The sequence below is a fragment of the Paramisgurnus dabryanus genome, chromosome 20 (assembly GCF_030506205.2).
Source record: "Paramisgurnus dabryanus chromosome 20, PD_genome_1.1, whole genome shotgun sequence".
In the NCBI taxonomy this organism is placed as follows: domain Eukaryota; kingdom Metazoa; phylum Chordata; class Actinopteri; order Cypriniformes; family Cobitidae; genus Paramisgurnus; species Paramisgurnus dabryanus.
Genome location: NC_133356.1, coordinates 17,881,733 through 17,905,300, shown reverse-complemented (window position 1 = coordinate 17,905,300; position 23,568 = coordinate 17,881,733). Strand labels below are relative to the sequence as shown.

Genomic DNA, 23,568 nt, shown 5'->3' with positions numbered 1-23,568 from the left:
ATGGAAAGTTTATTTCAGTCTGATATTGTTAAAGAATCAGTTGACCAGGTTCACTTCAGATATGTTGAATGTTAAGTATTTGTTCCTTACTAATTAAACATACATTTTTGTTTGCTATAATAGAATCCCAAAATACTCCTATTGGATGAAGCCACAAGGTGAGATGTCTGAATACAATTACTTATACCAGATTGATTTGGATAACGCACCTATGCAAAACTACAAACAAAATGATCAATTAAAAATGTAGAGATCTAATAAAACACAATCCTAAAAATTGCATTATTGTCTCGTCTTAATGAGAATGGCCTTTGTATCACTAAAATATTCACCTCTCTCTCTTTGTCAGTGCTCTGGATGCAGAGAATGAGTTCCTGGTCCAAGAGGCATTGGATCGTCTAATGCACAATCGCACTGTCTTGATCATTGCTCACCGTCTGTCTACCATCCAGAGTGCAGATGCCGTGGCTGTGCTGGATCAACACCGTGTGGTGGAGATCGGCAGTCATGCCCAGCTCCTCGCTAACGACCAAGGGCTCTTCCGCAAGCTAATGGAGAAACAAGCCTTCATGCAGGCCGAGCAGAAACAGGCTCTCTTAAAATAGAAGAGACAGTCATTTAAAGACAACAAAGAGAGAGGGTGTAAATTCAGACATCATGTTTAAAGGCTGTATATATCATGATTTTTGGTTATGTGCACTCCCAAATTAAATATCTATTTAGCCTTTGCTGTATTACAAACTGCTAAATAACTGGAAACCAGTTGTATGCTGATAATTGTTTGTTACATAGAGCTGCTGTTATCTTTATTAAATGGCAGATTGTCATAGCATGCATTGCTGTGGACATACTTTTAGACTCGTAAGAGTTGCAAAAATGTTTGCTTTTTCAGTACAGAAGTGAGGCAAATGAGAAAACTTGAAAAAGATCTGAGGTGGATTTAAGTCAAACAATATTGTATTACTTTAAAAAATGTGTAAAATAGAATGCACTAATTTAGTCACCAATCACTAAGGAGTTAATATATAAATAATTATATAAATTAACATTTTGATAAAGAAGCATATTTTTCTTGGATTATAACAACAATTGTGTTTTAATATTTTCTTTATCTCCTTTCGTATGACAATGGCAATTTTGTCACCACACAACTTTGGAAAGTAAACTCCAACCCAATTTGTGTCAGTAGTAAGGATATTGTATTAAAAGTAGAGAAAAGATGAATATTATTGTCACCATTTTGGAGAACAAACACTATAACAGAGATATTTTAACGTGATTTACAGCCAATATATATTTATATGTGTGATAAAATGGAAAATATTCAGAATTTTAGGAATTTTTTTATATTCAGTGTACTAACTTATTAGGTTTCAGTATGTAAACAAATGTGTATGTTTATCAGTTGTTTATTTTCTACAATAAATTGCATTGAAACATTGATTACACCACAGCCATGTCTTACATGTAATGCAAATGTAATTACTTTAATCACCAAAAGAGGGTGCTATTGAACCTTTAAACCACTATGAGTCCAAGTTATTACTGTAAAGTAATTTGTGACCTTGCTTGTAAAATTCCTGGCTAAAGTCTCATAATCTAATTATGAGATTTATTTATTTTATAAATTTAAATTATTATTATTTTTTAAATGACTGCTTAAATGAAACGTTAATGCGTGAGACAGACAATAATTACTAACTAGTCCCCTGAAACAAATAAGTCTTGTTCAGTCTTTTTTACCTCATTTTATGAATTACATCGTGGCTCTGTCTTGGCCAGATCACCAGGTCTGATTAAGGTGAAGCAGGTAGATTATAATGAACTAAGTCTCTAGCTCAGACTGTTGCCTTGTTTGGCCAAATAGCTAAGCTGATTTCCCCCCAACCCAATAACTGGTGACTGCCTTGACTCTCTCTACTACACCTCACTCAGCTCAACGTAATCTCATAGAGCTAAGTATGGAAGTATATCTGCTTGGCACAGAGTCCAGCTCTTATTGAGTAAAGCATGCAGAACAAGGACCACACACCGTCCTGACCTAAAGCCTCATATCTCTGCAGTAATTAAATTAAATACTTTACTTGTATAGTTATTCCAGAAAAATAAATTAAGGTAGCCTACACATCTACCGTATACTTCATATACATTAAAATCTTGTGCAACCTCCAAGTATCTCACAAAGTAATAGTAAAAGACATGACAGCAATCTCCAATTATGTTATTAATAATAAAATATGGAAATACTGATTTGAATACCATCTAGTTCATTTGGTGAGAAAACTGGATGCAATGGAGTTGTCAACAGATAGCAAAAATAGCTTTAATTGTCAAAAATATAACATGCTTGTCTATAAAAGTACACACAATTTACTTTTTGGGCTTGTTTTGAGAGTATTGCAAATGTGTAAGTGTGTGTTTAGTGGGGGACATCATGCTTTTAATAAAGCATCACTCAAAAGTAATTGAGTATTGCATCACTTGATCAATTGATATATGTTACAATCTACATCCAAGCATTTATTTTCAGTGTCACTGATTTATTGTCAATATTTATAATTGGACATTACAGTAAACAGCTATGCATAAATAAATAACTACTGGTTACCCTACCTTAAGAAATACTGTATTATACTGTAATATTTGCTATTATCAATTGGAATAAATTAGTGTACTGTGGTAAATAGTCATTACTGCACTATTAATGTAGCCTTTAACTGCAGTATTTTGAAGTATTGACGATAGTAGTAGTTAACTATAGTAAACGAAAACAGTATAATATCTAGTAATTTTATTACAGTTTACCATAGTGAATAGGATATAGGATATCATTTTCACCTAAAATTTCACAAATACATTTTTAACGTCTTACCTTAAACGTCATAACTGTAATAGGCAAAGAGCGATTTTAAAAAGACAAAGATTTGTTTATAAACGTTTTTTTATCCTGGCTTTAACTGGGTGAGCAAAAAGTGCACAATTTTATCAAAGTGTTAACGTTATCTTTCAACTGACAGAAACAAAACGCGTGCTCAACTTCACGCGGCTCTGCGCAGACCGATCGGCTTATGGCATCAAAATACCGCGAGACCACAGCATTCGGGTCGCCCTCGCGCTAATTGGATTTTTTAATTTCATTTCAGCACTTTATTTATCCGCAGGGGACAATTCAAAAGGAGCAGCATAAATATTACATAAATAGTAAATAAATATATTTGTGTGCAACATGTGCAGTAAACATAGAAGTCACAGAGGAACGAAGACGTCTTCCTGAGGGAAGCCACTCAAAAACAGAAAATTAAGCGTGAAGGATCTTGCACGATCCTACCAGCTAACCTCACCATTTGCTGATCACTCACAGTAGAAAGAGTCCTAATAGTCCAATGATTTTAGAGCAAACTTTGACAATGCTTTCCAAACTAGCTTACAATAAAGAATGAAATAGCACTTTCAATGTAGCAATAATTATAAAACAAAGTAAAGGTTTTTTTTACTAACCCCAAATGTGTTAAGCTTTCTCAAAAGATACTGCCGCTGATGAGAATTTCTCAGTATCTTATCTCTATTGCAATTCAATTTCAGCAAATTATCAAAAAATATCAAAGAAATCATATGCTGACTAGTTTGCGCAGCGCCCCATGAGTGCAACACACCAATACGATACAGCACGTGGGAAACTACTGGTGACAAATCAGTACGACCCCCACCCTCCCCAAATACGGCTAAAGTGCATTGGCTTGAAATGATGACTGTCAATCCATTTAAGGACAGCCACGCACGCTTCGAGATTTGGTAGAATGGGGAGACACCCAGCTTTACTATGAAGCCCTCTCGCTTACCCTGTAAGAACCTAATATGGTTGAAGGTTGGAGGAAATTCCAATTGAACGTGCAGATATCCTCAATGGTGCGTATGGGGGAAATGTGAAGGGTATATAAGGTATCTGGGCTTCAGTGAGTCTGCACTCCGTAACTGGATTCAGCAGTGGTTTATTCTGCACTGAGCTTCATCGAAAGGTAAGGCAACTGCCAGTGTGCTACAAATGTAGTGATAGTTACTGTATAGTTTATTCACTTAAAAAATACTATAGTATACTTTAACATTTATTATGGTGTAATGTAATAGAATGCCTAGATATTATAGAGATTTTAAACTTTACCATGTCAAATAGTAAAGTACATAACAATATTTACTATAGTTTATAAACTGAGTTAATACTACAGAATCGTGTGTTTGAAGCGTAGTAACTATTGCAATGTACTGCACTACAGTATACACCATTTACTACAGTTTACTGTATTTTTTATGGGTACCCTCGAAAAAAGGGCTGTCCTGGTTGATAACTATGATTGAACCATACTAATATATTTAATAATATTTATTGCATGACCAAATCTATAATGGCTTCTTTAAAGCTACTGTTATACATATACATGCTTTTTTATTCAACTTTCTCATTCATACTTAGAAGTTGTTACTGCCACCGCCGATGTTTACATCTTTATAGGGCGATTTCCCCGGACAGGGATTAGACTACATTTTGTCATTTAGCAGACTAGTCCTATACTAAAAGAAATGTAAGAGCTTTCCAAACTAAAAACCTCTTGCTCTGACATATCTTAAAATCCATCAGTGCCCTTTGTTTTGCCTCAAAATGCACACAAGCAATGTTTTTAGTAAGGCATGTTGGTTAAAATTATTTATATTTCCTAATTAAACTAAGGCCTAGTCCTGTTTTAAGCTAATCCCTGTCTGGGAAAGCACCCCTATATACAATGCATACAAATTAAATGAATATTGGTGTGTATCACATTTGATATAGTTGATGCAAAGTTGATATGAATGCATTATTGCACATTCAGTGTTTGCCCTTTTAGCTTTTTTGTTTGATTTATTGCATAAAAAATCCATGAAGCTACATGCAATTCATTATTTCTCATGTTGTTCTTCAGTAGAACCCACCAAGATGTGCGACGACGACGAGACTACCGCCTTGGTGTGCGACAACGGTTCAGGCCTGGTCAAAGCTGGCTTTGCTGGTGATGATGCCCCCAGAGCTGTCTTCCCCTCCATCGTTGGTCGCCCCCGTCACCAGGTATGCCCAGTAGCATTTGCAGTTCACCTATGTAAATATAATCAATAAAATAACAACAGTTATTGTAACACTAAAAAAACACTTTTTTTGTCTAGGGTGTCATGGTGGGTATGGGTCAGAAGGACTCCTACGTAGGAGATGAAGCTCAGAGCAAGAGGGGTATTCTTACTCTGAAGTACCCTATTGAGCACGGCATCATTACCAACTGGGATGATATGGAGAAGATCTGGCACCACACCTTTTACAATGAGCTCCGTGTTGCCCCCGAGGAACACCCAACCCTGCTGACCGAGGCCCCTCTTAACCCCAAGGCTAACCGTGAAAAGATGACCCAGATCATGTTTGAGACCTTCAACGTCCCAGCCATGTATGTGGCCATTCAGGCTGTGCTGTCCCTGTACGCTTCTGGTCGTACCACTGGTGAGTCTTTGTGTACTTCATTTTATACCTACATTCACTCCACGTTTCTAAGCATAAATGGTTAAATATTTACATAAATCCAACAAGCATAAATATACTTAATATGTGCCAACACCTGGAAGTCTTTTCCAACATGTTCTTTTATATTTAAGGTATTGTGCTTGACTCTGGTGATGGTGTCTCCCACAATGTCCCAATCTATGAGGGTTATGCTCTCCCCCATGCCATCATGCGTCTGGATCTGGCTGGTCGCGATCTGACCGACTACCTCATGAAGATCCTGACTGAGCGTGGCTATTCTTTCGTCACAACTGGTGAGAATATCACTTTGGCTTTTCACTTTGCTTGTTATGTTACAAACAACTGACCTGCTAAACTCTCTCTATAGCTGAGCGTGAGATTGTCCGTGACATTAAGGAGAAGCTTTGCTATGTGGCTCTGGACTTTGAGAATGAGATGGCCACTGCTGCCTCTTCCTCTTCCCTGGAGAAAAGCTACGAGTTGCCCGACGGCCAGGTCATCACCATCGGTAATGAGCGTTTCCGTTGCCCAGAGACCCTTTTCCAGCCATCCTTCATTGGTATGTAAAGACAAACCATTTTTGACAGAACTGTATTTGGCCAAACCGTGCTTTAGTCTTAGTAACAAGACATCTGTTTCTGAACAGGTATGGAGTCTGCTGGAATCCATGAGACTGCCTACAACAGCATCATGAAGTGCGACATTGACATCAGGAAGGACCTGTATGCCAACAATGTCTTGTCTGGTGGTACTACTATGTACCCTGGTATTGCTGACCGTATGCAGAAGGAGATCACCGCCCTGGCCCCCAGCACAATGAAGATCAAGGTAATGCATCTTTTGTTGTCATCTAACATGTACCTGTTGTGATAATTATATGAATGTAATTGCTTCAATAGACTGCTGAGCTCAAAGGTACACTTCTCATTTTTACAGATCATTGCCCCACCTGAGCGTAAATACTCTGTATGGATCGGTGGCTCCATCTTGGCTTCACTGTCCACCTTCCAGCAGATGTGGATCACCAAGCAGGAATATGATGAGGCAGGCCCCAGCATTGTTCACCGCAAGTGCTTCTAAATCCATCATCTGCATCTATTTGCTGTGGATCACGCAATAATGGAGAATACATTCATCATGACTGGACAGCTTTGGTACAAATTTATTTGTACCTGTGTATTACTCACTGGACATGATGCACGGATAAACCACCACAAGATCCAGAAGACCACTGTACCATGTTATCTAACATGAAACTGTTTTATGTACATAAATAGTCATTAATTTATTAAAGTCCATTATTTGGTATTTGTTTTATGAGATTTATCTGTGTAAATCCAATTTGTATTTACTTTTGATGACTTTGCCTTGCAAAGTAAAATGTTGCTATTAGACAATTAGTATATTTTAGGAGATCAATATATTTAATCTGTAAAAACAGTAACTCTTTTAGCAGGTCTGCAGATATTTAATTCATTTCGGGACAATCCATATCACAGTTTGCTTAGTGAACTACTACTACTAGTTAATATTAAAGTTAGACTATCGAATGGATATAACATAACAAAACTAAGTCACCTTAACATTTAATTTTAACAATTTTTTTAATCTATTGTATTTTAATTTCCTTTATCGAAGTCTAAGCACACAACACTACTATTTCGATTTGTGAAAAATCGTGGTCGCCACAAATATTTTGGCAACTATGGCTTACTTAGATCTGATCCATGAGCTTTCAACCAATGATAAACTGGAGCCATGCATGGACCGCCTTCCTTATTTCCATATTGCACACTGAATTGTCAAAAGGAATGGATAAATAAATAAATATGGAAATAAAGACACAAGAGAAAAATAAATATAAAATAAATGATGAAAAATTAAGTTAAAATACAGAAAATAATAATCAAAGAAAAAGGCAATACATACATAAATAAAAACTATATTTTTTAAGTAACCAAATTCTGTTATTTATTTATTTTTAATTATTCAAGGTTTGCATTGCATCCATACTATACGATTGAACATAAATAACGTTACAATTGTTAATACATCAAATGTTTGAAAGGGTTATTTAAAGATAGCCATATAGACAACAACACCTGTTGATATATTCGAGTGTTTTCCAGCCCCTTTACCACCACAGGGCGGAGCTAAAATAAAAGCGCTCTGTTGTTGTTCAAGCTGAAGCAAGGAAAGATTCACGTCTGCACACAGCAAGCGCCATCTGTTTACCAATCCATCCACAAAACAGTAAGTAAATATCCGCTAATTCCGCTCTAAATAGTGTTAACTTGTGTTAGAAAAACATAATTTAAATCGCCTTACAACAGACACATCTACTGACTGCTGTCACATGAATACTAGGTGACGTTATAATGAACAATGATTAATAATTTATGCATAGGATAATGCACATTAGAGCTGTTCATTTTTGTTATTTAATGTTCGCGTCAACCAATGATATTAGTCGGTGAGCATATTTAAGATGAGCTGTGTCGTTTCAATGTCCTCCTGTCGATGGCAACGCAATCATATGAACATATACTATGCCCTTGTCTAACACGTATTTGTTTGGCTTTGATAAATAAAGTTTATTATTGAAATCAGCAGACACGTTTATCATTACCCTACAATCAAAAATATAAACAGAATCAGAGAGCTCCGCGATGACGCCATAGTTTAAGTAGGTGTGTACATGAGGGGGCGTGTCAAAGTAGCGTCATAAACAGCTGGCCAACGATTGGCTTTCTTCAGCGTGTTGCCATGGTGTTTACATTTAAATGTCTGGCGCGAGAGTTGGGTAGTGTCCTGCAATAGTAGACTGTTACTTTGCTACAATGTAATAGATTTTATATTCTTCTGCAGGCGATCGATAGTAAACTATGGTGATAAAGCGAATTAGATCGGAATACATGAAGAGGTTTAAGGACCCAAAATGGGAAACCTACGCAAAGTGTTATGATGATTTGCTGAAGTACCGTATGTCAAGACGACTGCTGGAGCAAGCACACAACCCCTGGTTTTGGGAAGAATGGGGAAGTGAGACAGAGTCCAGTGGAAAATCTACTCCTGTGTGTCGAAACAAAGTTGAACCCCTGAGGCCACATGATGAGAAACCAGCACGACCTGCAAATGTGACAACAGAACCTGCAGCTGAACCAGAACCTCAGAGGGAAGTACAAGAAACCAGTAAGTTATAAGCTGTAGTTTGTAAAGAATAAATAGTGCCTTATGTCTTACAGAAGAGGAATTGTTTAGAAAAGTCATATTTTGCATTAGGCATCTATTATTCTTGCATTGTGAAATTCAGATTAATAATAAAGTATTTATTGTCTTTAACTACTATGTAATAGATAATAAATAATGTAATGATTGTGCATGCATGTTGTTACATACTTACATTTAGAGTAACTGCATACATTCATCTTGACCCTATCCCCAACCCTAACCCTACCCTAACGTCCCCACCTACCCTAAACATGCATGTACACAAAAAATACAATGCTTTAAATGCTTCATCCTATGTAAAAGCACAGTAGTTAAAGACACCTAATATAAAGAGAAACCCAAAACCTTGTGCAGATTGAAAAAAAAATCATTATATGAAATCATTATATAAAACTGATAAAAACATTCAAACTGATTTGTAATAAATCAAAATGCATTTAAAATACTTTTAAAAGGTAAAAATCTATTAAAATCTATTTTTTTCAATAGACGTAGTTCCCAGAGATGCTGAGCAGAATCATCAGGTTGTGGAGGAAGAGGCTCTCGTACCAGAAACTGATACACATACCCAGAACACACCAAAGAGCAAACGCCACAGGACCACAAGATCAAAGGTCAAGCCGCATGTCACCAAAGACACAGACAAAGAGAATCGTCACCCTTTTGCACTGTATGGATCAGGAGAGAAACAGACAGATATGGCCTCCAGGAAAACCCATAATGTTGGTCCTGTAGCATCAACCTCAGAGGTGAGTATCTGTACAGAAATCATAGGAGGCTGCTGGCGTTTAAAAAAATAACTACATAACAAATAACAATAGACAGCTAGAATTAAAGAAATAAAATCTTTTCAGATTTAGAAGAAACCATAGGCTTTGCTTAGCAGGTGATTGTTTTAAAGTTTAAGTGCTTTTTGTTTATACATCTTCATGCATACGCATGCAACCTTTCTCCTGTCTAGATCCATGAGTCAGCTTTGCGAGCAAAAACCAGACGGGAGGTGGAAAAACAGATGAAGAGAGTTGACAAGCAGAGAGCAAGATCCGTTGACTTGGTAAAGATCGTAAATGAGAGTGCACCGGATTACAACCCCTGGATGACAGAGTACATGCGCTGCTTCTCTGCTAGAACTCGGTAAAATTGGTTTCAGAAAATCTTTGCCAAACAATGTCTGTAACTACCTAACCACTCAGGGTTAAAAACCAGAAACCTTCCAAGTAAGGACTGGTAAAGAACATACATTTTATCCAGCAGACTTTGCCGTCTTCCGAAATGGGTCACAATGAATTAAACTTAACTTAATGTGAGATTTTTCAGAGGTTTTATTTAGACCATGGAGATGTTACATTTACTAGTAAGCCTAGCCTATATATCAAACCTCACATTACAATCCATTGATGGTACAGTGCAAATAATCACATAGAGACAGAGCGCAGCGCATCATAACTTGAAAATCACGCCCACCGGGGGGAAAACAACCCAACCATCTCCATTGACTTTGTATAGCGAGAGGCTGGCTCCTTGTCATTTCTGGCTTATAACAAAAAAACAGAATAATGCCTAAAAGCTGCTGTGTGACAATATGTACAGCTAACAAGCCAAAGAACCCAGAAATAAGTTTTTATAAGCTGTCGAGCCGTAAAACCCAGTCTTTAAGGAGAAAAAAGTGGATCGCCGGCTACGTTTCCCCCTAGTGGGTGCAGTTCTACTAATAGAAGTACTATGAAAAGTTGCCTGTTTCCACTTTTGTGTCTTTAAACGCTTGTTTTTTGAGGTCGACAGCTTATTAAAACTTATTTCTTGGTTTTTTGGCTTGTTAGCCGTCTCACAGCACTTTTTAGGTATTATTCCGTTTTTAAGTTTAATCTGTAAATAAGTTTTTATAAGCTGTCGACCCCAAAAAACGAGCGTTAAAAGACACAAAAGTGCAAACATGCAACTTTTCATAGCACTTCTATTAGTAGAACAGCGTCCACTAGGGGGAAACGTAGTCGGCGATCCACTTTTTTCTCCTTAAAGGCTTGGTTTTACAGCTCGACAGCTTATAAAAACTTATTTCTGGGTTCTTTGGCTTGTTAGCTGTACATATTGTCACACAGCAGCTTTTAGACATTATTCTGTTTTTGTTTTAAGCCACAAATGACAAAGAGGAGGCCTGGATTGTTTCCCCCCCCAGGTGGGCGTGGTTTTCAAATTTGCATAACTGCGCCCTGTCTCTATGCCTTGTTGCATGATTTACATACCATGAGATCTTAGCCAATTATTAACAAGTACTTTAAAGTGTTCAGTTATTGTTAGACCATTACCAGCATATGTTGTACTGTGATGTATTGCGATATGTATTATTTAATTTGTGTTGTATTATTATTTAGGATTAATGTGAAAATCTGTTTTACTTCTTTGAAAAAAAAAATTTGCTAATGTGCATCTTTGTAAAGTTTAAATTTATCATATTTAAATAAGCTGCACATTTGCAGTCCAACAGTTAAAGTTATATTTGTTAAGAATTAGTTTGTTGTACATTCATGGCGTGTTTAAAAAACGATGTTGTATATAAGCAGTAGTATAATGTAGAAGGTGTAAAGCATAAAACTACAGTAAACTGAAAAAATATTATTTGTAAAAAGTTAATGTGTTAATATAAAGTAAAAACAATTCCATCTTAGTGTTCATGACCAAGCATAATATATGTTCAGTGACACTCAGGTATTAATCAGGAAAATAATGACAATTATTTATAAAAGCGTTTTGAATGAATAATTGTATTTGGAATCTGTAATGGAAGAATATATGTTTTATATTAACAAATGTGCTGCCATTTTCCCCACATCTTTATTGTCAATTTTGACATTTATAGTTTATAAATAGTGTTGTTTTACTGTAACAGTAATGATGCCATAATGAGACTGAACTATGGAAGCTGGTTTTAAGAGTGTTTAAGTAAGGTTTACAGTAATTGCTTAGATGTTTGCTTGTAAAATCAATGTTATCACCTTGAGACCATGAGATTTGTTTGCTTAATCTGTTGTAGTCCTAATTTTAACAGGTTGTACTGTTTAAAGGGTGTTATTATTGGTTAGATTTGTATACTGGCTTTGCCAACAAAATAAAGTATTGCATTTTTTATAGTTGTAAAAGTACTTATGTTTGTAGTTATAGATTAACATAGTTCTCTACCCTATGTTTTTAATGGGGCTGTACCTTATATACTGTATAATATGTGCTTATTAATTCACTGTCAACACAACACAGCTAAATCAAATTGTCAACAACTCATTATTTCTATTAAATAGTTAAAATTGGGTAGAAATGGGCAATCTCATGTGTGACGTTCTGTTTTTAACACTTAAGGAACCATGTAAAGTTTGACATGTTCTCCCTTATTATCGTTGTATATGAATATTTTTACTTGTCTTAGACATGACTGTCTAGCATACTATTACATTTAACAGGGGAATACAAACTGTCAGGCGCAGTTCAGTGTAAATAGGTACATTTTAAATTCAGATACATGGTTCCTGTTGGTGTGCTTTTACCAATAAATTAGCTTCTTGTTATCACAAAATTACAACATTTTCCTTTTCTTTTCTTTTTTTACAAAAACTGTGCAGTTGGTTTTTGTGTGAAGATCTGGAAGGAACCAACTATCATTCAATAAAGACAAACCAAAATTCTTGACACAAAGACAAAATGGCATGTATTGTCTAGATAGGTCATTATTGTTGATTTATAAAGAATATTTAGATGCAAGTTTGTTTAAAATATGTATATTTAAAATTAAAGGAGAAAGGGGTGAAGAGTACAATTTAAAAGAAAAAAATATACAGTTCAATTTCTTCATAAAACAAAAAGACGATAACACAATCTAGCTTTAAACACAACATGGTGTTAATCCAAGAAACATCTTAAAGAATTCAGAATACAGCACTTAAATGCCTTACAATAAATAGCTAGCACTGTAACACTGTGACTTTAAAGCTGCTGACACTGATAATTGATTACAGTGTGATATGAAAAGTGTGCAGTGGCCCATATTTTGCCTTTTGAATTGTCTTGAGCCCAAAACAAATATATAATACCAGAACAAAGTTGTTTTTTTATACAGATGTCAATAACCATTTTTGTTTACCTATAAAACACACTGACAAGGTGAAAATGATCATAACGAAAAGCCAATGATATGTTGGCAGAATAAAGCACATCATTTCAATCAGGAGATTTACAGCGGCACGTTAAAATAGCAGTAATGCATATATATATACTGTGTATAGTAATTTATAATAATGTAGTACTGCAACCAGGAAACATGCTCCATAGTGATAATATAATATCTTCTCTACACAAGATCTACACATTAAAGATGAAAGGATAGGGCAGGGTCTCAGTGCAGTAATCTCAAGGGCAGGGTCTTTTAACTACCCTATAGGTTTTGGGTACCACGGATGTCTTTGCCTAGGCCCGAAGGGAGTAGTAAACAGTTTCCGGTGCCTTCTGAAGTGCATTGGGACCCTCGGCATGTCTGAACAGAAGTTAAAGTAAGTTGAGGGAAACAGTTGCTCTATCATGATGAGCCTCATGTCACACTCCTCATTAATATCTTCCCAGTGTTCACAAAACCTGCCTTGAGACAAAGATAAAGTTAGTATGAGACATGGATAACAGGTGTTAAAGGGGACATTTCAGAAGACATTTTTAAGATCAATCTTTGGTGTCCCCAAATTACGTATGTGAAGTTTTTGCTCAAAATATCATATCGATAATTTATTATAGCATGTTAAAATTGGCACTATGTAGGTGTGAGCAAAAATGTGCTGCTTTAAGTTCTTTAAAATGCAAATAAGCCGATCTATGCACTAAATAGCAGTGCCCTGTTTGGATAGTGCAGATTAAGGGGCGGTATTATCTCCTTCTGACATCACAAGGGGAGACAAAGTTGAAGGACCTATTTTTTGACATGCTTGCAGAGAATGGTTTACCAAAACTAAGTTGATGGGTTGTCCTTTTCACATTTTCTAGTTTGATATAAGCACTGGGGACCCAATTATAGCACTTAAACATGGAAAAACTCAGATTTTCCTGATATGTCTTCTTTAAATCAAATAATTAATAATTGATATTATATGGATATGTAATCAGATTGGGGTTCAATCCAAGGGAACACACATAATGATAAAATATATACCCACCTTATAATGCACTGTAAGTGGCATTGAATAAAAGTAAAATGTAAATGTAAGGTCTTATACATTTTAATAAATGCTTGGCACAGTATGACAATTCCTCTAACTATTTATCCTCTAGGTTGACAATTTTACTTGATGGTCTTTTGTTAAGTAGTCTGCAGACCCCTTCTTCATGTCTATAAACTGAATGAGTGAAGGCCTTATTTGCCTGGATCTTCAGACACCTTGAATCTCTATTTCAAGCCTGCATTCCAAGGACACCAAATAAGGAACCTTAGAAACCTGATGTGCTAAGAGTCTGGGAGGGTCATGAACTATCTGGAGTTAAATATATCCATTCCCCTGACGCTGTTTCTCATTTGGGTCTATGGCATTTGACTGATAAGCTTTGGCAGAAGGGGTTTGAGCAGTTGTTTGTCCTCTAGAGGGGTGATAGAAAGTGAGCCACTTGTGTGTGTGTGTGTGAGTGTGGGAGGGGCACTTTGTGTCAAGTCGTATGTAAAGCATGCAGAAGCAAATTTGAGGAGCATTTGGGGGTGGTCAATGACAAATATAGCAGCCTGACTTGAAGAAAGCGCCTACTCACTAGGGCATGCCAAATACAGTAGAGATGCTGCGGAGCCGCTATCAACATCCTTTTACAGTCAACAGATGAAGGATAGGTGATATTTTGTGAATGAAGAGGAAAGAAGAATAAGGGCAATAGTAATTATACATCTTAATATTTTTGTCTGATCTAGTTAAAGTAGGAACTGTTATAAAATGTGCATTTATGCTTCGGCAGAAGCTTTTATTCAATACGACTGTCAGTGCATTCAATCTACAATTTTTTTATCAGTATGTATGTGTGTGTTCACTGGGAAACCTTTGTGTTATCTTAGGCTAAATCAAAGACTTAAAATTGAAATAATTGCATAAAGTACAAAAACCGAAAAGCAACCAATAAGCAACAAGCAACTTAAATCTAATCGAATGCAAGATGTCTTAAAGGGACATTTCACCCATTTGCATTAAGTTTTGTATAGGTAAAACCCCAGTCATGTTTTTGAATGGTCGTGCATTATTTCCTCAGTTGCCGTTGAGACAGGAGAAATACAGATTTCAGTGTTGCACTTCCTTCTTTCAATGACGTAAAAATCATCATTTTGTATCATTGAAAGCAGGAAGTGCAATATCTTTGTTGAGGGGGTGAGACTACAAACACCCCTTTTCTCGGTCAAATAGGCACCAAATTCGAAATGTATGTTACATTTCGACTACAAATATAACACACTTTCAATAAAGATTCTACGGGTGAAATGCTTCTCTAAATAAAGTAAACAACTACTATATGTGATTTAATCTGAATGAAGCTATGCATGTGTTGTAGCCTGTAAGTGCCAGCAGAAACAAAGCAGCACTGTACCACACTATAAATACCAACTAATAATTCCACTACATAAATATAAAGTACTGCACATTACAATGAGGATCATAGATCCAAAAAAGCAAGCCTACTCTCTAGTTGACTACATTAGCAATACACTTTCTGAAGCTTCACCTGATTGGTCATCTGTCCGGGTATCTGTGCTAACAGCCGCACTCCTGCACGCTCTCTGCCTGTGCACGTCTGGGAGAACGAAGCTGGCGCAGCGCTGCATCCCCGTACTGGATTCCTGAACCCATCCGCTCTGGATCCAGCTCTCCTACAGTACATCACAAGCATAGTTGCTTGATTCAAATGTTTCAACAGGGACAAGTAAAAAGTGATAGGACATGAACTTTTGGTGTTGTACCTGACTCTATTTTGTTTAGGATTTTTCGAGCACACTGGACGAAAGCTTCCTCCACGTTCTCTCCTGTTAGGGCACTAGTCTCCAAAAACATGAGCTCTGCAAAAAAAAAAAAAAAAAAAAACATTAATTAATAATCAATATTAACATACTAAAATATAATAAAAGCATACTAACATACAATAACATAACTGATCACAACAAGATACATTGTAAAAAAGAAAAACAAATGCTTTTACGTTGATATGATGTTAGTATTTAGATACAGTTTCTATTGCATATCATGAAAGGATAAAAATAATGAAATATATACAGTAATGTGAAAAAGGCCACCACCACCAGACTTGTTGTTATATAAGTTTAAATGTCCACCCATGTATATTTTTAAATCTATTTTATTAAGATACAAACAGAAAATACAGGAAATAAGTACAAAAAAAGGACTAAATGTTTTCTTTAGGTATCGTCTGTGTTTAATGTGACCTCTCTTGGCATTAAACACATCTTGAGCATTTTTGAGCAGAATGAAGTAAAAAGACTAATTTCTCTAAAATTAGAAATTAGGATTCAATTTTATTTAAGTTTAAGAGATCCTGCAGTTTCCTGCTATTGCTCAAGTGGAAAGGGAGTTTACCCTAAAAACGTTTTTAGATACTTTCTAATACTATATAGACATTTCCTGTATTTTCTGGATGTGTTCTATTAAAGAGACTGAGAAACAATTATACACGATCACTATAACATGGCAAAAACAACAAATCTAATTCTGGCATGGAGGCTTAAGACTTTTGCACAGTACTGTATATATTTAACTAGTCTAAATCCTCCATCCTGAATTGTTTGTTTATTATAAAGAAGCCATAAACAATCTGTATCTCCAAAATGACAACATTCAACCTTTGAAATCTGTTTATACAGCTCACTGATGCCCCTCAGAGTCAGATCCAAGCGTTACAGTATTAGTACCACTATGCTGTAGCGACCTCTTGTGGCGAAGTCACAGTATGACTTTAGATACATTGTGCTCTTGCGGCAGTCACTTCACTTGCATTCAAAACATACTTTCATAAGTGCTATAATGGGTTAACCGTAACAAGCAGATGAATAGTAAACTAACAGACGCACCATTCTCTTGAGCAAAGCGTGACGCCTCCAGGAAGGTGACTTCACGATCAGCATCTAGATCCTTCTTATTTCCACACAGTATGATCACGATGTTCTGGCTGGCCAACATTCTGGCATCTGTTAGCCAGTTGGTTAGAGCGTTGTATGTTTCTCGACTAACATCCAGAGACAGACAAGCAAAGACAGAAAGTGTGATAAATCAATACAGCATTAGCTTCAGAAAGCACTTAGGGATCCAAGTGCACAACGTCTAGACCAAGGGTGGGTAACCTGAGACACACGTGGGGGTTACCAAGTGACAAGAGAGATTATTATAATATATGTATTCATGTTGTTTATTATAAAAATGCCATTCACGTCAGAATGTAGACTACCTCTTAGAATAATCCTTAATTCTCATCAACACACGGTGTGTTTAATTCATTTAAAAGATGTGAGGGAGGCCAAACACTTTAAACTTGTAATAAAAGTCGAGTGGATAGCATTGCACAGGTTTTTTTTTTGATGCAACACTATAAACCATTCTATTCAAAGAGGAATACAGGAAATGAACAAAAAGTTCGTAAAAAAAATAATGCAGAAAGTCTGAGATTTGAGCCAAAATGGGGAAACAATGATTGTGATAAAAACATAATACATATTACCTCAAATTCTACACTTAGACAAATATAACAGTGACTTTACCTAGTGATGTCATAAACCAGAAGAGCCCCCGCTGCCCCTCTGTAGTAGCTACGTGTTACAGACCTGAGGAAAAATACTGATTTAATGAACCATGCCCATTTATTATCCAATTTTATGCATTTATGTAAGATTAAATTATTATTTGCTTTGTTTTGTCCACAAATCTTTTGCATTCATATATTAGCATTAGGGTGGCACAGTTTTGAAAGAAAAATGCGATAACTTGCTAAATGATTTGTAATACAATAATGCTTTAAGTTTGTTTATCAATTTGACCTTATTAAAATATGTTTGAAAACTGAAAATTATTCTACAAACATACATGTTTCACAATCTTTCTGATTGTTGAACATCTTACACATGTCAGAGCACGCACAAGCACTCATTCCTGTGCCAACCTCTTTGCTAAAACTTTGACTTTACATAACATTGGAAGTATTACATTAAAATTGTGATATGCCCATCTGTGATGTTTTGAAAATTTCTATATATTGTACAGCATTACATAAGCCATTAGCAAACCTGCTCTGTACTACTGTTACTGATCATTAAAAAAAGTCTATTTCATTTGTCAAATCACATCTGCTCACAACAGCAAGATTATTTCATTTATTATAACAGTGAGGTACTATGGTATTGATTTTGTGTAATGAAATGACTAAATCATTTTATCTACTTTAGGGTATTAGCACTTGTAATCCTGAAATGAACAGTAATTCTGTAGGACAGCATTTACTTGCAAAACACTGGTTTTAATTAAAAGTACAAATCATAGGGGCACTTTAATGCATATTAAAAAATGAGTTGCAGCTGCAAACAGAATCCAACAAGGATCTACTGTGCCAAAAGCTTTACTCAGTGCTGACTGTGGAAGAGGCCAATTGCATAATGATTTGCTTCAGGCAATCTTGTGATTTCTCTGGATTGTTTGTTACTATGTAACTCTAATAAACAGAACATCTTTTCAATCTTAGAAATTACATTAACTTGTTTTGCATAGTTTTTTTTTCTCTTAGAAAAAACCTAAAAACCTCATTTTCAATTAAGCGTCAAAGAAAAGTACAACAGAGGAATTATTACAGTACATAGACAACAGGCAGTTTGTGCAAAATGAACATATTTTCACACTGAGGCTTTTCTGGCTTTAAGAGGAGGATGCCGGCAAATGTTCAGTGAAAATTTTAGCCGTGTTGTGCAAACAAACAAATCTGTGCAAAATACTATAAATTTATGCATGTAATCTGAGTTAAACCCCACAAATGCTCCACCATAGAATGAGTGCAAATTCAGAAAATTATTATTCATTACACACCCACAGTAATCATTACAAAAATTTTCAACCCCTGAGAACAAAAGACATGGATGGACAAACACACCTGAAACGCTCCTGTCCTGCTGTATCCCAGATCTGAAGCTTGACAAATTTGTTGAGCACACTAATAATCTTTGAGCCAAATTCAACCCCTATGGTGTGATTCGAGTCATCTTTGACTAGAAAAACAGAGAAAATAGATTACAACATAACAGTGACAAGTGTTACATTAAATTGTGTATTTTGTGTACACTACATATGCAAAATTGAAAGGTTTTTTTTAGCAATGATTATAAAATAATTATTATACTACTGATATGACTGTAGTAAATATGTCTATTTAACATTTATTTTTTACATATTGTGTGTAAAACCTTATTTATAAAACATTTACTGTGCATTTTAATTCACTTCTTAGAACATTTTTGATGCGCTTAATCTCATAATTAGACTATGTGAAATATCTAATATAATAAAATATAATAAGTGAACCGACATACATCGTTTTTCTATAAATTGGTGAAGAAGACATGATTTTCCAGTTCCTGCATTCCCAATCACAAGAAATTTAAACAGGAAATCTAAAGAGAAGGAAAAACAAAAATTATAAAGACAATTACAAACAAACCCTGTCTGTCAAAAATGAATCCATATGCTTTATAATATAAGTAGAGGTAGAGTGTGTGTGTGTGTGGAGTAAAATCAGCACATCCTTCGCCCAAATAAATGTGGGTGGAGCAGAGCAAATGTACAACACAGTGTGTGATTTATGTCACGAGTGCGTAAACAAAAATAGGGTGTCAATATGTGCCATAATCTAATCTAAACACTAAAGAGATATAATAAACACATCTCTTATATATGTAACTGTTAAACAAATAGCGTTCTCTTATATTCGTTGTTGTTAGACATGCTTAAAAATAAATAAATAAACATCGTCATCGCTGTAATAAAACGTCGACGGATGAAACATATGGCAGACAAAGATGTAACGTTAAGCAAACATTGTAATGAATGAGCTAAAGGGACCTGCTAAAAATCATGTTATGCTGTTTACAGTAAGTATGACAAGAGATAAAGAAAATTATTCATCCTACCGTACGTCTCTGACATGACTGTCGCCGTGTTTCTAGTCTTTTGTTAGTGTATTTTTTCTGTATTGGAAATCAACAAGGATATCAAATAAAGGGAAATCCCTCAGAGGGTTTCGCGCATCCTTAGCGGAAGTTTGGGGAGCATCTACTTCCTGTTGAGATTTTCAAAACAAAAGTCGGGAGACGTTTTTATTCACTTGTTGTAATTAAAACGCTATTGATATTATATGATTTGAAATAGCGGTTTGCTTCTAAATTGCCAAATGGCCTTTTAAAATAAATTTTCGACAAAACTTGAATCGTACATTATGTGGTTGACTACAAGTATAGAAGTTCTATATAGAAACCACTTGGGGGTGGTAGTTAGTTAGTCTTGTATTGCATCGTATCCATAAAATCCACATTATTTCATGATAATCTTTTCCAGAGAGCTGATCCTGTTTTATTTTATTAATCCTAATTTATTTAGTATTAATATATTATTTACCTATTTTAATGTATTACATTTTCATAGTCAATTATTGTTATAGGCATGTGAGTACGTTACCTTGCATTAACCCCATGTAAAGCAAGCATTTATTTATTTATTTATTTGGAAAAAGTATTTGTTTTTAAGATTCAGCACTTTAAACATTTTTTATGAAAAATCTGGCAACCATTATTGAAAGCTGACGTAAATTGTCCTCTATAAATTAACTCCATACCATTCCATAATGGCTGATGGATGTTATTACACACAACCATAATTTGGAGCATATGAAACTAAGTGTATTACATAAAAAAGGTTTGGTTTCGTCATTGCTTGATGCCATAATCAGTTCCTGCTTTCCTGTCATTTATAAAACAGCTAATTTAAAATCATAAAAACATAAAAGGTCAGAGAGTTTTCGTTAATTCCATCTGAGACTCTTCTTGAATATCTAAAATCATGTCAACACCAAAACACGAGGCTGTTTACAGAATGAGCCACCACATCTTCTCCAGATGGCTGCACATTAATCCTGTTTTGCATTATATAATGCCTTAAGATGTATGGATTGCTGTTTAGTTTTTACTATCACAAGTCCTGTTTTAGATCTTTCCTCACTCTCTGCCTATGTCAAAGACACATGACTGATCAAAGGAGTCTGAGGTCTAAGAGCTCTGTCAACATATAAATATATCCAATCAGTGAACATGCATGTATATTGTCAAGCACGCGATCAGTTAAAGTAACAGTGTAATCTTTAAAAATATAAAATAACAAATTTTGTAATTCCCAATGTATGTCAGAACATATTTGGCAACCCACAACCTGTATGTCTCATATATGTTTAACAACCTCTTTCCTACGCCTGAGTGCTTATGGTATGGAACAAATGGGGTCCATTCATTCCTGAGGATCTCTGCTATCACAAGAGCACAATGGAAAGCAGGAAGAAGGGAAGTTAACTGTCCTTGGAATCTAAAATTGTCATTGCACTGTCTGAACCAGGATGTTATTTTGAAATGTGGGAGGTTCTGTCAAGTGAAAGCAGTGATTAGAAGGGCTTGCATCTGTGCCAGGTTAAACCTCAGGGCAGAGAATGTGCGATTGTAACACAAACGTTGTCACGATAGCACTTCAAATTCCATTGTTCAGTGTTTTGCAAAATTTTCGTGAGAGTACTATGAATGTATCTGACAAGCAGGTGTTGAAGAGTATGCCAGACAGATGTAGTTATAAATCCAGTTGCATTTATCTATAGGTGCTCTGTGCACCATTGCATATGCATTTAACGAATTTGGCAGCACTTTATATGGCACAGTACCCCATTTTCAATTTCCCTATATTTGGAATCAACCCACTGGACTCACAGACACAGCCTGATTCATGGCGTTTCTTCCCCCAGTGCTTCACAGAACAACATATGGATTGTTAGTTTAAAGTGAGTGAGAAAACACACCAGAGAGTTGTGCATTGCAATAACAGCAAGAGCTTTGACTGGGTCGCTTTTTATTTGTGTGATGTCAGGGTTTTTATCTTTCAACCCAGTGTGCTACTAAATGACTGTTTATTCTAAAGCACAGTGTCCTTTAGGCAACCAACTCTGGAACCAAAGTGCAAACTCTTCATCTCAACCAGTCTGAATACTGTCGTTGTGCTGCGTCCAGGAAAGGCGAGAGCTGCTCAGAGGCTCGACAGATTATGGTGAATAAGATGAAATACTTTACCAGACATTCAGCTTAAGTTAAGTCTCCAGAGTGATGCATGCAAACTTGGATATGTAAAGCTGTTGGGCTTTTGGCTCAAGTAGAGTTGAATTCTGACTCAGGTCCAATTAATTTCTAAGCTTTTCACAAGAGAGATTGCATTTTCTTTACAAAGTAAATATGAGAAAAAAAGTCTAAATCTATCTTCTCTAATTTGTATGATCTTTAGCTTGCTGACCAAACGATTCTTGCTGGAGGGGACAACTGCATGCTGGAATCCCATTATGGGAACAGACATTCAAAACACAAAATCTGATGATGACCAAAAAAATTCTCACTAGTAGGGATTTTTCATTAGTAGGAAGTAAAAACTAATTCATTGTCTGGTGTGTGTGTGTGTGTGTGTGTGTGTGTGTATATGTGTGTGTGTGGGGGGGGGGGATCTTAAAGGAACATTTCACCTGTAGAAACATTAACCTTTATTGAAAGTGCATCATATTTGTAGTTAAAATGTAACATAAATTTAGAATTTGGTGCCTATTTGACAGAGAAAAGGGATGTTTGTAGTCTCATCCCCTCAACAAAGATATTGGACTTCCTGCTTTCAATGATGCAAAATGATGATTTTTACATTATTGAAAGAAGGAAGTGCAACACTGAAATCTGTATTTCTCCTGTCTCAGCGGCAACTGAGAAAATTATGCACGGCCATTCAAAAACATGACTGGGGTTGTAACTATACAAAGCTTAATGCAAATGGGTGAAGTGTCCCTTTAATGACACATTTGGGCCTCAGAAGTCAAATAAATCCAAAACCCATTTAAGGGTCGCCTGGGTGGCAAGAGTCACCACGCAGCCACACTCACCTAAAAATCTGATATACTGTAATATGTGTGAGGGAGCTTGGTCATTGAAAACTAAAGGTCATAGTTAAGTTACATGTGCTGCTGTCTATCACATTACATCAACATACATTTACCAGACCTCCCACATTCTTTCATTTTAAAGTTAAAACAAACACATTTCAGTGCCCAGATTAAACAGTAACAGGGTTTAATGCTAGCTATGTTATTTCAGTTATCTCCCTTTATGAAGATTTGCACTTGTTATTAGACTACGCTGAACCAAACTTTATTTGAGCAAAGAAAATTTTGGTTTCTGAAAGCGCCCTTTCATGCAGCCCCGCCTCCATAGTACTTCATGGTACAAAGAGTTCACCATTGTTCCCAGCACATCACTATTGGAGACAGACAGGCTGGGAGGCAGTAGACAGAGGAGCGAGAGAGAGAGGGAGAGAGAAAGAAAGAGAGAAAGGGGATGGCTAAAACACAGGGATATAAGAGGTGGGATTTGGCAGTGTTTTGATCACACCAGCGTATATTAACCTGATACAAAGGCTAGTTGGGATCACTTGGCATGTTTTCTGTGGGTCACTGGGACTTTTTAGAGGGCTCTATGG

The 23,568-nt window shown here is 35.9% G+C and overlaps 4 protein-coding genes across 6 annotated transcripts in view; 3 read left to right on the top strand and 1 right to left on the bottom strand.

The window, feature by feature from the left end:
• The window catches only part of abcb10 (ATP-binding cassette, sub-family B (MDR/TAP), member 10), a 38,429-nt gene extending 36,981 nt beyond the window's left edge, over positions 1-1,448 (top strand). Inside the window, exons 28-29 of the mRNA XM_065295958.2 lie at positions 124-158; positions 350-1,448. Coding sequence (XP_065152030.1) covers positions 124-158; positions 350-605 — 291 coding nt within the window. The 3' untranslated portion in view covers positions 606-1,448. The remainder of the gene's footprint in view (positions 1-123; positions 159-349) is intronic.
• A 2,409-nt stretch (positions 1,449-3,857) lies between these two features.
• Positions 3,858-6,844, top strand: acta1b (actin alpha 1, skeletal muscle b). Of its 2 annotated transcripts, none has more exons than XM_065296791.1 (7): positions 3,858-4,016; positions 4,953-5,095; positions 5,191-5,515; positions 5,668-5,829; positions 5,904-6,095; positions 6,183-6,364; positions 6,473-6,844. In XM_065296791.1, exons 2-7 carry the CDS (start codon positions 4,967-4,969, stop codon positions 6,614-6,616), a joined length of 1,134 nt encoding a protein of 377 aa, XP_065152863.1. In that variant the 5' UTR covers positions 3,858-4,016; positions 4,953-4,966; the 3' UTR covers positions 6,617-6,844. The 2 variants fall into 2 exon arrangements, with proteins under 2 accessions (XP_065152863.1, XP_065152864.1); XM_065296792.1 differs by having other exon boundaries at positions 3,871-4,016; positions 4,956-5,095.
• Positions 6,845-6,986: 142 nt separating this feature from the next.
• Positions 6,987-11,891, top strand: ccsapb (centriole, cilia and spindle-associated protein b). Its single transcript, XM_065296793.1, has 4 exons — positions 6,987-7,789; positions 8,405-8,728; positions 9,257-9,516; positions 9,729-11,891. The coding sequence occupies exons 2-4, from the start codon at positions 8,422-8,424 to the stop codon at positions 9,903-9,905; spliced, it is 744 nt and encodes a 247-aa protein (XP_065152865.1). The 5' UTR covers positions 6,987-7,789; positions 8,405-8,421; the 3' UTR covers positions 9,906-11,891.
• On the bottom strand, positions 10,936-20,095 carry rab4a (RAB4a, member RAS oncogene family). 2 transcript variants are annotated; one of them, XM_065296794.2, is made up of 8 exons: positions 19,941-20,095; positions 19,344-19,424; positions 18,908-19,022; positions 17,532-17,594; positions 16,848-17,002; positions 15,726-15,821; positions 15,491-15,635; positions 10,936-13,388 (listed from the first exon to the last, which is right to left on the bottom strand). In XM_065296794.2, the coding sequence occupies exons 1-7, from the start codon at positions 19,954-19,956 to the stop codon at positions 15,520-15,522; spliced, it is 642 nt and encodes a 213-aa protein (XP_065152866.1). In that variant the 5' UTR covers positions 19,957-20,095; the 3' UTR covers positions 10,936-13,388; positions 15,491-15,519. The 2 variants fall into 2 exon arrangements, with proteins under 2 accessions (XP_065152866.1, XP_065152867.1); XM_065296795.2 differs by having other exon boundaries at positions 10,936-13,384.
• Between the last annotated feature and the right edge of the window lie 3,473 nt (positions 20,096-23,568).